At 39.0% G+C, this 13,464-nt stretch overlaps 1 protein-coding gene across 1 annotated transcript in view; it reads right to left on the bottom strand.

The window, feature by feature from the left end:
- Nucleotides 1-1,528: 1,528 nt before the first annotated feature.
- MRPS35 (mitochondrial ribosomal protein S35) overlaps nucleotides 1,529-13,464 on the bottom strand; it is a 53,558-nt gene continuing 41,622 nt past the window's right edge. The window contains exon 8 of the mRNA XM_030539169.1: nucleotides 1,529-1,975. Within this exon, the coding sequence (XP_030395029.1) occupies nucleotides 1,697-1,975 (279 nt within the window). The 3' untranslated portion in view covers nucleotides 1,529-1,696. The remainder of the gene's footprint in view (nucleotides 1,976-13,464) is intronic.

The following is a 13,464-nucleotide window of genomic DNA, read 5'->3' on the forward strand; positions in this document are numbered from 1 at the left end:
TCTTAACCTCCTTAGTTTTTGAAGCTCACTTCTCTTTTCTTCCTTTTAAAAATAAGTTCTCTTTTCACAATTTGTAGCATTAAAGAACCATTTAATAATTGGTGAGTGCTAAAATTACCAACTACTTTCAGGTTTTCAGACCAGTTTGCTCAAAGAGCAATTACCAAAGGTAAAAACCATCCATATATTTTTTTCCTTTCTTTATTAAGAGCAAGTCCTATCCTTTTAAAATATTTAATTTTAACTTCCCATCACCTGTCACCCAAACTGTTTTTGTTCCTCTAATAAGACATGCAGTTCTTACTTATGCTACATATTTATTGTAAAGCTGTATGTGTATACCTTTTATTTTGCATCCTTTCAGCCACTGTTTAAACTTTCCCTCCCTTCTTTATGGTACACTACTCCATCCATTTTCTATTCTGGGGTCTTAACTTTATCCTGTTCCCCTTCCTTCAGAGATAGACATGTATATCTAAGGTACTTATGTGACCCTTATTAGTTATGTGCATCACAACCTCCAATGCAGTTATCCTGCCAACTGCCCGCGAAGGTAGGAGGTAATGTTACCTTCATCTGGAAAAATGAGGGTAATGGAGGCAGAGAGACACTAAGAGTAAAATTTTCAAATGCACACTAAAGGTATGCTTACACAGCAACTAGACACCCACAGCTGGCCCATGCCAGTTGACTCAGGTTTGCAGGGCTCCTGCTGCGGGGCTCTTTCATGTCTGTGTAGACTGCTGGGCTTGGGCTTTTCTTTGCTGTGCAGACATACCCTGTGTGCCCCATTTGCAGAAATGACTTAGGCACACAGGATCCCAAATCTCATTGAAATTCAGTGGAACTTAGGAGGCTAAGGCCTGGTCCACACTACAGCGTTAAATCGATTTAAACAGCATTAAATCGATTTAACGCTGTACCCATCCACACTACAAGGCACTTTAAATCGATTTTAAGGGCTCTTAAAATCGATTTATGTACTCCTCCCCAATGAGAGGAGTAACCCTAAAATCGATATTACTATATCAATTTAGGGTTAGTGTGGACGGAAATCGAAGTTATTGGTCTCATTCTTTTACTGAGCTACCTAGAGTGCACCGCTCCGGAAATCAATGGTAGCCTAGGACCATGGATGCACACCACCGAATTAATGTGCCCTAGTGTGGACGCATAAAATCGATTTTATAAAACCAGTTTTATAAAACTGGTTTTAATAATTTCGATTTTATGCTGTAGTGTAGACGTGGCCTAAGTCAAATGGGTGCTTTTGAAAATCTTACCCTATATGATTTACCCAAGGATACACAGAAGTCTGTGGTAGGGCAAGGAATTCGATCGAGGCCTCCTAAATCCCAGGCTAGAACAGCAGAACAGAATGCCTAAGCCCATAAATACTCAGGCTTCCTAGAAAAGACTTGATACAAATTGTATTTGTAGAGGAAAAGAAGGATATTGGCATAAGGGGAAACAAACTCTGTGTTGCTGACCCTGTTTGAAATCTCTATTCACTGGAAATTCCATTAAAGGTTTTTGAAATTTTAAAATTTTATTAATAATTCTACGGAAAACTTGTTTTGTTGAAGGTCCAGAATATCATGGATAACTACATTCACAATTTCCTACAAAGTAATATTATCATAGATTATCTTTGTATATTGACATAAGATCGGAGATGCGCATGGAATGTCAATTTTCACTGTAATGCTTGTAAATTCAGTAGTTTCATCACGGATTCCTTGTATTGCAAAATGTTGTTTTCTGTTTCCCCTTCATTTTTAAGTGCAACTACAGCGGTTTTGTAATTCTCAACTATCTCAGAGGCAAGCAGCTCTTCCTTAGTTACTTCAGTGGTTTTCTCTGCAGCTCTTATTCGAAGAAGCGTGTCCAAAGCATTCTTCTGAGAGGGGCTATTATCCCAGATATACTCCTCCATGTCAGCTTCAGTCTTCTCGTTTTCCCACATTTCGGTTTTCTGAAAGAAAACAGACATCCCCTTAGAAATGTCACTACTGAAGTAACAACCATCAGGAAAAACCTAAACTCTCATCCCTCTCCCACAAAAAATTGTTTTAAGATTTTTGTCTTGGATGAAGTTCACTCCAGTGTAGAGTCTATGCAAAAAACCTTCAACAGAGCTTAAGTGAAATTTAAGAGGTGAACAGCCTTTGTGTTTGACCTCTGCACAAGGTGAATTTAACTCTGATTAAAGTTCAAATGTTATTGTAAATATAAGCCTGGAAATCCATTTCAAATCTGTATCATTTGGCATGATTGCAGTAATCTGGAGAGAAAAAGAGCTGGCAGAAGTAATAATTAGTTTTTCAGTTATGTAGAGTTACTGATTACAGCTCAAACTCCAAGAGGAGAAAAAAAAGCCCAAATACTCCAAAATGTTATTTTAAAATAATGGTCCAAATTCCACTGTCAACACTGGAGTAGCTCTGTATTTACACTACTATTGCCAACATTGGAATCTGACCCAAAGTTTGTGAAATGAAAGGAAGTTTTCCCTTCATTAGTTTGGAAGTTGGCACACCAGCCATTAGACTATCTGGGGATCAATAGGGCTTACTTTTGGTGGTCCCAGTTTGTGTAGTCAGACTAAGTCAAGTCACCAGATTTTTTTTTTTTTTTTTAATCATTCCACACCAAACTGGACTCTACTTCAACACCTTCAGGACATATCATCATGCAAAGGATCACAATTCAATTCTCTTATGTAATTAGACTAAAGAACTTGGTTAACCATCAGAAAATGACACAGTGCCCATCCATAGAATGGCCAAGTGGTTTTAGATTGTGTTTTGAAAGAAGTAGTGATGACATGCAGCTTGTCGCTCTAAACCCCTTTGTATACTATATTTCATCTTTTCCTTTTACGATCAAATTCCTTGAGTTGAATGACGATCATACTGGTGAAACATGAAATCATATACATTCTTAAAAGTTAGTAAAAAGTTATCCTGCTTTTCATACCAGTCACTTATTGCACGCTGGCTCGCCAGGGCAGTTCGTCCAGTTCAGAAAGAATAAAAAAAAAAAAAACACAAAAAACACAACCACCTCTCACAGGTATAGGGTTTCTCAACAGTAAAGGAATGAGTGTTGCACCTGGTCAGTCCTGGACTAAACTCTCGTTCTTTGCCAGAATCATGTCCTAGGTTCAACAAAAGATCATTGTGAGGCCTTTGAACACCTTTAAGTTCCAGCAGAGGTAATAAAAACTAATTACGGTCATTACATTTATCTCTTCAGGAAAATCCTCCTCTGTGCACATTAACTGATGGGATTTCAAAGATGAATGTTGATAAATAGATTAACACAGCTTCCCATCTCTCTTGAACATGCTGTAGGATTTTGTAAAAGTAATATCTTAAAAAGTATAAATTACTACACACCAATGTGTTTGAGTAGTACAGGAAGGGACCCTTTATTACATTGATTATAAAGCATGGATTACATTAGCAATTTTCTACTGTATTCTTACAAACTCCCAAGAAAGAAAGGAGTAGGTGCACAATACACATTGTTCAGGAAAAATGTTGCACACATGCAGTTTTAACTTCCAAACTTTTCAACTACTGCTACAATCAAGGAATTGTGAGGAAAAGCTCCAGCAACTGGTATTCACTTGGTCTCCAATAATTTTCACTTTAAAGTTTAATTAGAGATTGAACTACAAACAGTTTTTGGACCAATTCAACTAGACTGGTTTAAGAACCAATTTAGGTAAATCAATCCAATCTCCTAACACAGACATATATAATTTAAACGTGTTTTTAGCTTTGCTTGCTGCTGCAGGCGCACACAAACACGCATGCACCTTAGAGGGAACACAGGAAGTTTTTTTATATATCCAAACTGTGCAATGCAAAGGGATTTTAAATTAGACCAGTGAAATTTTATTACTAGTTTGTAAGCTTTGTAAACAGGTTGGAGTGTCAAAAAGTAATTCTTAAAATAAAATAGACTGCTTTTAAGGATGGGGTATGGGTGTGATTTCAAAATATGTTCCTTTGCTCTGTTACAAGAAGCCAGAATCATTTGCTGAAATGTTGGTGGCCATCCTTCAAAATGAAATGTTATCCTAGCATACATAGATCCAGAAGTGTATCATAAACAGGAAACTGAACAGAAACTAGATTTTCGCAGGCTGATTGTATTAAGTAAATTTAAAGATCTTTCAACCAGAAAATTTACTGCATGAGTAAAAATAAATGAAGTTGGAATTACACTTCCATCTGATAACACATTAGGGTAATCAAACCCATATGTGAACTCACTAATAGGAATGCTACAACAAAACATTAATGTCTCAGTTTAAAGGGTTATAAAGTGTGCCAATGAGACAGTGATGCAAAAACCAAGTACATCAATACGAAGTCTTAATTCAGAGTGGTATCTGCCCATTTCGTCTCCGCCAAAATTCGGTATTTAACTGAAGGATTCAGTGAGAACTTTAAACTTTGAATAAAGTTGTGACAGTTGGAATATTCAAACTGTGTATGTTTACCATTTTTCTGGACTCACTGCTGTATTAGGTTAAAAACCTTAAATATATCCTTACTCAATAAGCTGAAATGAAATGGCTGCTCTTTCAAACGCATACAGTTTCCAAAAAGCATTAGCCAGACCCACCTAAAGGTGCATTCACCTGATAGTGCAACTGGTTCTCCAGTAAGCACTTCCAATGAAAGCTATAGAACATTTTTTTTTAAATCTAAGTTCAGAAAGTGTCTGAAATAGATACTACAAATGAGATTTGGGGGATTTTTGCACTCCCCAGAACAGGGGAGACTTTTTTAAAATGCCATAATGAGAATAAAGGTGTGTTACTGTGCAAATCTTTTATATCAATTGTGAACCTCCAAAATAGAGGCTTATAACTGAATTGCTAACAAAGCCTTAATATTAAGGATTAATATACTGGATTCAAGACAATATCAAAAAGCTTCATTATAAAATGACACTATAAACATAAAAAAAAGTGATTTTTAATCACTTAAGACATTTAAATCACATTTTTCTTGGCTTTCTTTTCAGTTTAGCAAGTTGGCGGCTGCAGTCATACCCAGGATTAAGGTTGCCAAATCTTCTGATGTGTCTTTTTAGAAAAGTTAAATAGTTAAAATATTTTAAAACTCATTGTAAGTAGCACACAGAAAAATTCAAGACAATTAGAAATATTTAAGAACTCACGTTAGTCAATTTTCCTGTCAACAGCTTGAATAGTTAACACGTTAATCAGAGATTCAATGCTGTTCAACAAAAATGCAAGTATTTTTTTTTTCACAAACCTGAAAATGGAAGTTTAACCTGAAGATACCCTAGAATAAGTAGAATAGGTCTCTTTCTACTATGTTGAAATAGAACGCATTTTAGCTACTTCATGGACCTGCCTCACAAATTTACAAGTAGTAATAAAGAGCAATGATTTGGAACATACTAAGTAACTAACTCTAAAAACTGTCAAACCTATTTACCTACCAATCACTGTGCATATACTATATCCTTGAACTGCACTTACAAGTTCTTAGCTAGCAACTTGAAAGATAAGTATACATGTAAAGACACTTAATAGGCAAAATATACTTAAAAATATCTGTCTGATAGAATTTACGTTAACTGCAAATGCCGCTATAGGGAACTTACTCTTATATAGCCTTGAAGGTGAGCTTCAAAGCAAAATATATTTATAACATAGAAATCTTGCTGTAAGTTTTAAAATCAAAGCATACCTGTCAAATGTCACACCCGAAGCATATTTGCCCCCAATGTCACCTTTACCCATGTCAACTGAAATGTCACTACATGGAATTAGAGATACAAACAAAGAGTGAAGTTTCCCCTTCAGCTCCCTCTCCTCCCAGGTGCTAGAGAACACTCCAGAGATTCTGAACAAGAGGCTTCCACCAATCACTCTTTGATGGGAATGAATAGGTGGACAGGACTGTGTGTCCTGGTCCTGAACTGTTAACACATTTTCCTGCCCCCAGGAAGTAGTCATGGTATGAGGGAGAGAGCATGATAGGAGTTAATAAAGAAATTCAATGGGAAAGTGTGGAGAGGGAGACAGGATCATTGCAGGAAGATGGCAATTTAAAAGCAGAAAAAGAGAATGAGCCAAGTGGTACCAAAGAGACAAGGATGAATAAAAAATAGGTATCTGTGTCTCAGAACAACAATGTAGGTTGTAAAGGAGGAAGGATGATCTTATAACTAATGACAACTCCTGGGTTCCATGCCCAGTGCTGCTACTGACTTACTAAGCGACACTATTACCTCTATCCTTCTATTTGGCCATCTGTACAATGGAGATAATATTGATCTTAGGATGGAAGTACCTGTACTTTTCTGCATCTTTTGGTTGTGTAAAGATCTGAAAGGTTTAAGTCCAAACAAAGGTTTTCAGAAAGCAAAGATCTTATGGAGACTAGAGAACGAGTGAAATAAGGACATCAAAAAAGAGAAAGCAAATATGAGAGGAAAAGAAATATTTTAAGGAGGCTTTAAAACTTTGGATTTTTTGCTCAATACCTATACCTGATAAACACTTGGGAGAAAGGATGTCTCTGAAGATCAACCTCCCCAGTCTCTCATCTAATGCAAGACTCTGCACCATATACTTGAGAGCCTTTCCCTCCCCAAAATTCTCCAGCAAATCCAGAAAAGACAAGATTTGACCCTGAAGATATTTCTAAGGGAATGGTAAGGCAAATGGAGCATTTTTTTTTTAATTTAAAATATTTTAGACCACCTTTAACTTAGTTTCTGTTTTTGCTTGAAGTTCTCTTTTAGAAGAGACATGCTGACATGGTATTCCAGTGAAACACATGGAAACAATGCATCATTTGGCATGTACAGAGATTCACCCCAAAAGAAGCTGTGTGTTCACTAGTAAAAGGTGTGTCCTTGAGTTCACTAGTATTTTACCTTGTGTTAAGACAAGGCAGCGTGCAATTTTCAAGCAAATTAATTTGTCAGGTAGTCTAACTCGACCAGCTAATTTGTATGAAAACTACAAATTCCCTTGTCTTCACTATGATTTTACAAGTTAGTGAACTCAAGATAAGAACACACCTTTCCTCCTAGTACAGCCTTTGAGATAAGTGTTTGAACTCCAGCCTGCACAGTTTCACAGTACAGCCCCACAAAGACACCCATTCAAGTGATTTGTTGTATGTAGGCTTGCTTAGGTTATTTCAAATCCCTTCTCCCCCCCACCCAGCCCCTCCTCCAGGGCAACTACTAAATAGAACTCTATTGTGTGATGCTGGCATGCCAAGGCCCAAGGCCTCTCCGAACGCTGACAAATGCAGAGTTGGAAACTGGTCTTGCTTATCTGTGGGTTAGTATTGTTAAAATATATATTAGTGTTATAAGAATGTGCTTAGTGTTTAGACTTTATGGAATGCTTGTAGGATGTGCATGTATTAATCCTACTTATAATATATGTATCCAATGTATAAAGTTATATTGAGTGTTTGCATTGTCAACCTCTGTAATTGTATAACTCAGAGGAAAAGCAGCTTTAATTAGGATAAAGTGCTCATCCTGCCCACAGGATGGCCCACTGAAGGCAAATGAGGCATTGTGTAGCATCACAGGACAGAGACTTTGTTAATGGCATTCCTAACTCTGTCAAGGAAAAGGGAAACCTGTATATGAACTCATCCCATTGCCTTGGAATCCGGGGTGAAGGGAATAAAAAAGATCCCTGACAAGGAGAAACTTGGTCTCTGGACTCTGAGGGGTAAAGTTTCCTAAACATAAGCAAGAGACCCTTGTGCTGCTTGGCATGGGTCAGCCCTAAAGTACAAAGCTGATTATAGAAGCTTACATTACCTTTATAAATCTACGACTAACTCACTTGTGTGTGTACGTTTTCTGTTTTAACATTCTAAATAACACTTTCTTCTCAGTTAAAAAAATTGAGAGTTTATTACAGGATTAGCTATAAGTGTTGTCTTTGGTTTGAGATCTGAATACAACTGACCTGGGGTAAGTGACTGGTCTTTTGGGACTGTGAGTAACCTGAATATTGTGATTTTTGGGGTAAAGTGACCCTCTTATCACATAGTCCAGCTTGTCTGGCTGGCAAGACAAGACTGGAATATCTCAGGGACTGTCTGACTCCATGGTTAGACTGTTACAGTGTTTTAGGAGTTCATGCTTGTTACTGGGTTGGGGAAATCTAATTATAGAACATACAACCAGTTTGGGGTTTCTACCCTGCTTTTTGACAGTCTGCCCTGAGGCTGGCACTCACGGTCTTGAGTCACTTCAGAACAATGCCATATTATTTCCCATTTAAACATAGATCGTTTGGAACTTTCCATTGAGTGGAATCACTGTTCTTACTTGCATCAGTAACACCAGGAATAAAATTGTAATATCTGAAAAGCACTTAATGAAAGCCTCTAAAGAGCAGCTCTGGACTAAAGGGGAAATGCATCAGAATCTGCACGTGTGATTAAGTTCAGTTACTCTTATCTACCTTATTCTCTCACTATTCCAAACAAAGTAGAAATCTAATTTTAATATAGTTATCCCAGAATGGGATATCTATCCAATCTATCCCATTGGCAGGAACGGAAACTTCGGCCACTGGGAGCTGTGGGCAGGCCACCAGGCCTGCGGACGGTCAACGTAAACAAACTGTCTCACAGCCCACCAGCAAATTACTCTTGACAGGCTGCAGGTTGCCCACCACTGATCTAGACTGAGATCACCAAATTCTCTTCACTTTTAAGTATTTGAATCCAGGTTTCCAGGATGGATGGATTACTAATTCCAGATCCCTGTATACTACTTAGTCCCTTGCTTTACATACATACAGAACTACCTTTTAAAATTTATTTTAATGACAGGAATACCCTTTGCAAATTAAGTTATTAATTAACAGGTGGACAATAAAAACCAAGTATAATGCATCATAATTAAGGCTATGTTTATGTCATGGAGGTCATGGAAACTGAGTTCCAGAGACCTCTGTGACATTCTGTGCTTCAGCCCAGGGGCTGTGGGACTCCGGAGCTGGCAGCCAGTGGGGCCCTAGCAGGGTTCCAGCAACAGGCAACAGCAGTGACAGGGCCCCCCCGCAAGGTAGCAGCTACAGGTGACAGATTCTGAGGGGGCCCTCCTCAGGGTTCCAGCAATGGGCGACAGTCTCATGCTGGGAGGGGTGGGGGAAGAAGTAGGACGTCTCAGGCGGGTGGCTGGGGGTGTCCTGTTTTCTCTCTGGGAAATATGGTCACCCTGCAGCTCCTAGCTCCCTCCCTGCAGCTTCCAGCTGCCATGGGCGAAGGAGGAACCCCACAGCTCCCAGCCACCCCAGTGGCGGGGGAAACCATGTAGCTGCAGCAGCAAAAGTCACAGGCAATAAACAAAAATTCACGGAAGCTGTGACCTGTCTGTGACTTTTACTAAAAATAACCATAACAAAATATTAGCCTTAATCATAAGACATTCAGCAGTCAAAATTAAATATTTTAGTTGTAATGTATACAGTGCACCAGTAAATATGCTGTAGGATTTTGTAAAAGTAATATCTTAGAAAGTATATATTACTATATACCAATGTGTTTGAGTAGTACAAGGAGGGAGCCTTTATTACATTGATTATAAAGCATGGATTACATTAGCAATTTTCTACTGTATTCTTACAAACTCTCAAGAAAGTAAGGAGTAGGTGCACAATACACATTGTTCAGGAAAAACGTTGCATACATGCAGGTTTAACTTCCAAACCTTTCAACTACTGCTACAATCGAGGAATTGTGAGGAAAAGCTCCAGCAACTGATATTCACTTGGTCTCCAATAATTTTCACTTTAAAGTTTAACTAGAGGTTGAACTACAAACAGTTTTTGGACCAATTCAACTAGATTGGTTTAAGAACCAATTTAGGTAAATCAATCCCATCTCCTAACATGGACATATATAATTTAAAAGTTTTTTTAGCTTTGCCGATGCAAGCACGTGTGTGCGCGCGCACACACGCACACACACACCCCTACCTTAGAGGGAACACAGGAAGTTTTTTATACGTCCAAACTGTAAGGTTAGGTAAGCGCTTAAATTAGTGAGATTGTGCAATCTCAGTTACTGGCGGTTTTTAAGAACAGGTTAGCTAAACACCTGTCATGGATGGTCTAGATAAATTTAGTCCTGCCTCTGCGCAGGAGACTGGACATTTCTCTGATTCTAAGCTTCCAATCCTTTTTGTTGCCTTTTACTGACTTTTTTTTAAAATTTCTGCTACATAGAGGCAGAGAGGAGCTCAGAAATTAGCACAATATTTTAAGAGACAAGGTATGTGAGGAAATATCTTTTATTGGACCAACTTCTGTTGGTGAGAGAGACACGCTTTTATTGGGGGCCCTAGACTACGTGGGTTAAACTAGACCGGGGTCAGCAGCCTATGGTATGTGTGCGAAAGATGGCATGTGAGCTATTTTTGATGACATGCGGCACAGGCTGAGCCACTCAGCCTGCCACTGTTCTGGGGTTCCGACTGCTGGCCCCTTGCCAGCTGGGGTTGCTGCCACAGTCCCACTCACCTTGCTCCCGGGTCGCCAGCGCAGGATCCAGGCCTCCGGCCCTCCTCAGCCCTACCAGCCACCAGCTCTACTCATCTCAGCTGCCAATCTGGGGTTCCAGCCTTGCTCAGCCTGCTTTCTGGTCTGGCGTCCCAGCAGGCCACCCCGGGTTCTACTCTTGGCCTTGGATCAGTGCCCTGCAGCCTCCCCCCTGTGGCCCACTGTCCCCAGCCTGGGGCACTGAGGGTTGCACACGAGGCAAGAGGGGGTGCAGCTCAGCACCCCCATCTTAAAATTGCTTATATCAGACCACACTGCGTTTGACCTTGTGCCTGCCTTCTATTGCCACTTTTTTTTCCCCCCACTGAGAGTTGATGGGAACATTTGACAATATGGCAGCTCGTAAGAAAGCGAAGCTAGATGTCTGATCATTTCAGACTGCTAGGACAGATGCATTTGGATATATTGAAAAGAAGGACCGTGCTATTTGTGCTTTCTGTTATGAAAGTCTTGTTTGTCACACATCAAGTGTTCAACAACTTCTTGATGAAGCAGACAAGCCTGAATCGATCAAAAAGGCAGTAGCAGTCTATGAGAAGCAAAGCAGTGTTTTTAAAAACTTAAGTGTAAGTAAAAATCAAGCGACAGAAGGAAGTTACAAGATTGCACAGTGCATTGCAAAAAATGGAAAGCTGTTTACAGATGGGGACTATATAAAAAGTTTTTCTCAGCAGTTTGGAGATTTTGTGCAATGATTTGCCAAATAAAGATACAATCATATCTAGAATAAAAGAACTGCCCATCTCTGCCAGAACAGTTGAAAGACACATACATGAAATGGCAGAAAACATTAAGGAAAAGCAGATGACTGAATTAAAAGACAACAGTGTTTAGCGTTGCAGTTGATGAGAGCGTGGATATAAACGACATTCCACATTTGGCAGTTGTTGCAAGATATCGTGCTTCTGATGAAAACCAAGAGGAACTTTGTTGCCTAAAACCCCTGCATGGCACAACAAAGGGGTAAGATATACTGGAAAGTTTTGTAAGCCATTTTGAAGAATGAGGAGTTGACAAAATATTTTGTGTGATAACAGATGGTGCTCCTGTCATGGTCGGAAAACAGAAGGGATTTGTACAGTTACTTGAAGATCAAATTGGCCGTCCGACAGTCAAATTTCACTATCATCCATCAAGAAAACCTGTGTGCTAAAAATTTCTAATTCAGAGCCTAATAATGTGATGAATACAGTGCTGCAAATTTCCTTGTTGCTCGATCTGCTTTGACTCTCAATTTCAAGCACTGCTAGAAGAGATGGACAGTGCTTAGAATGACATCCCACTTCACAGCAACATTCAGTGGCTAAATCGTGGCAAGGTTTTGGTGCGTTTTGTAAACTTGTTTTTTGTTTTTGTCTTTTTTGTTGAAAAAAAGAACAAAACTACCCCAAACTGGATGACGACAAATGGCTGTGTAAGCTCATGTTTTTAACTGACATCACCGCTCACCTAAACGAACCCAACCTTTGTCTCCAGGGTGCAGAGCAAACGGTTCTGGATCTTTATAAAGCCTGGAAAGCATTTGTTGTGAAACTAGCAGTTTTTTCCAAGGATATTCAAACTTCTACTTTCTGCTACTTCCAACTCATAAAAGAGCTATCGACACATTGCACTGTCAATGTCAATGAGATTCGAAAGTATATGCAAGAACTGCAATCAGAATTTTTTTTGATCGATTTCAAGATTTCCAGCAATTTGGCCCAATGCTTTCTTTCCTAATTAAACCTGAAAAGTTCAACAAAAGCAATTTGGATTTGTCTGTATTTCAGTGGATGGGTGTTGATGATTTCGAAATGCTACTCATTCAGTTAAAAAGCTCAGAATAGTGGACATCCACGTTTGTGGATCTGCGGAGCACACTTGAAGCTACTGAGAGAGATCATGTGGCCTCTATTCTGACCTGCTGGATATCCCTGCCCGTGAAATTTAACTGTTTGAGGGAAACTGCGTTTGCAATGCTTTCAGCATTTGGATCCACATACCTGTGTGAACAGGTATTATCACACATGAAATCTGTCCTCTGTCCCTCTTGGAGCCAGTTAACAACTGATCACTCAGAAGCCTGTGTACAGCTTAAAGTATCCAAATACATGCCAGACATTCGAAAACTCAGCAAGGAAAAGCAAGGGCAAGGATCACATAAGATCTGCATTAATTTTAAATAAAGCTTCTGAAACATTTGGAAAACCTTGTTTACTTTACATATAACAGTAGTTTGGTTATATATTATAGACTTATAGAGAGTCCTTCTAAAAAACGTTAAAATGTATTACTGGCATGCGAAGCCTTAAATTAGAGTGTATGAATGAAGACTTGGCACACTACTTCTGAAAGGTTGCTGACCCCTGAACTAGACAATCACTATTCTCTAGATTAGAATGAACTCACACAGGAAAAAGTGGCTGTACACTTTTCACAAAGCAATCATTTCATATCTGATCGATCAGTCCCCATCCTCAAAGGAAACCTGGACAACACCACCTTCAAAAGATGAACCTGGAAGCTTAAATTCATAACTTTGTTACATACTAAAAATCATGGTCTTAAAAAAGAATGGATTTATGCCTTATTACAATAATCTGTAAAACACTAACCTTCCCCTGCACCTTTGTCCTATGACTACGGGGTGTTAATAGGCCACTTTACCTTGAATGATTCCTCAGAGTATGTGCTAACTACTTATGCCAAACTATCTATTCGATTTTTAGCTGTGACATTTAGTACCTTTTCCAGACCTGACAAAGTCCTCTGTATAACTTAAAAGCTTGTCTCTCTCATCAACAGCAGTCAGGTCAATAAAATATTATCTCATCCACCTTGTCTCTCTAATATCCTAGGACCAACAGGGCTATACCACTTCT

This window comes from Gopherus evgoodei, chromosome 1 (assembly GCF_007399415.2).
Source record: "Gopherus evgoodei ecotype Sinaloan lineage chromosome 1, rGopEvg1_v1.p, whole genome shotgun sequence".
NCBI classification, from domain to species: Eukaryota; Metazoa; Chordata; order Testudines; family Testudinidae; genus Gopherus; species Gopherus evgoodei.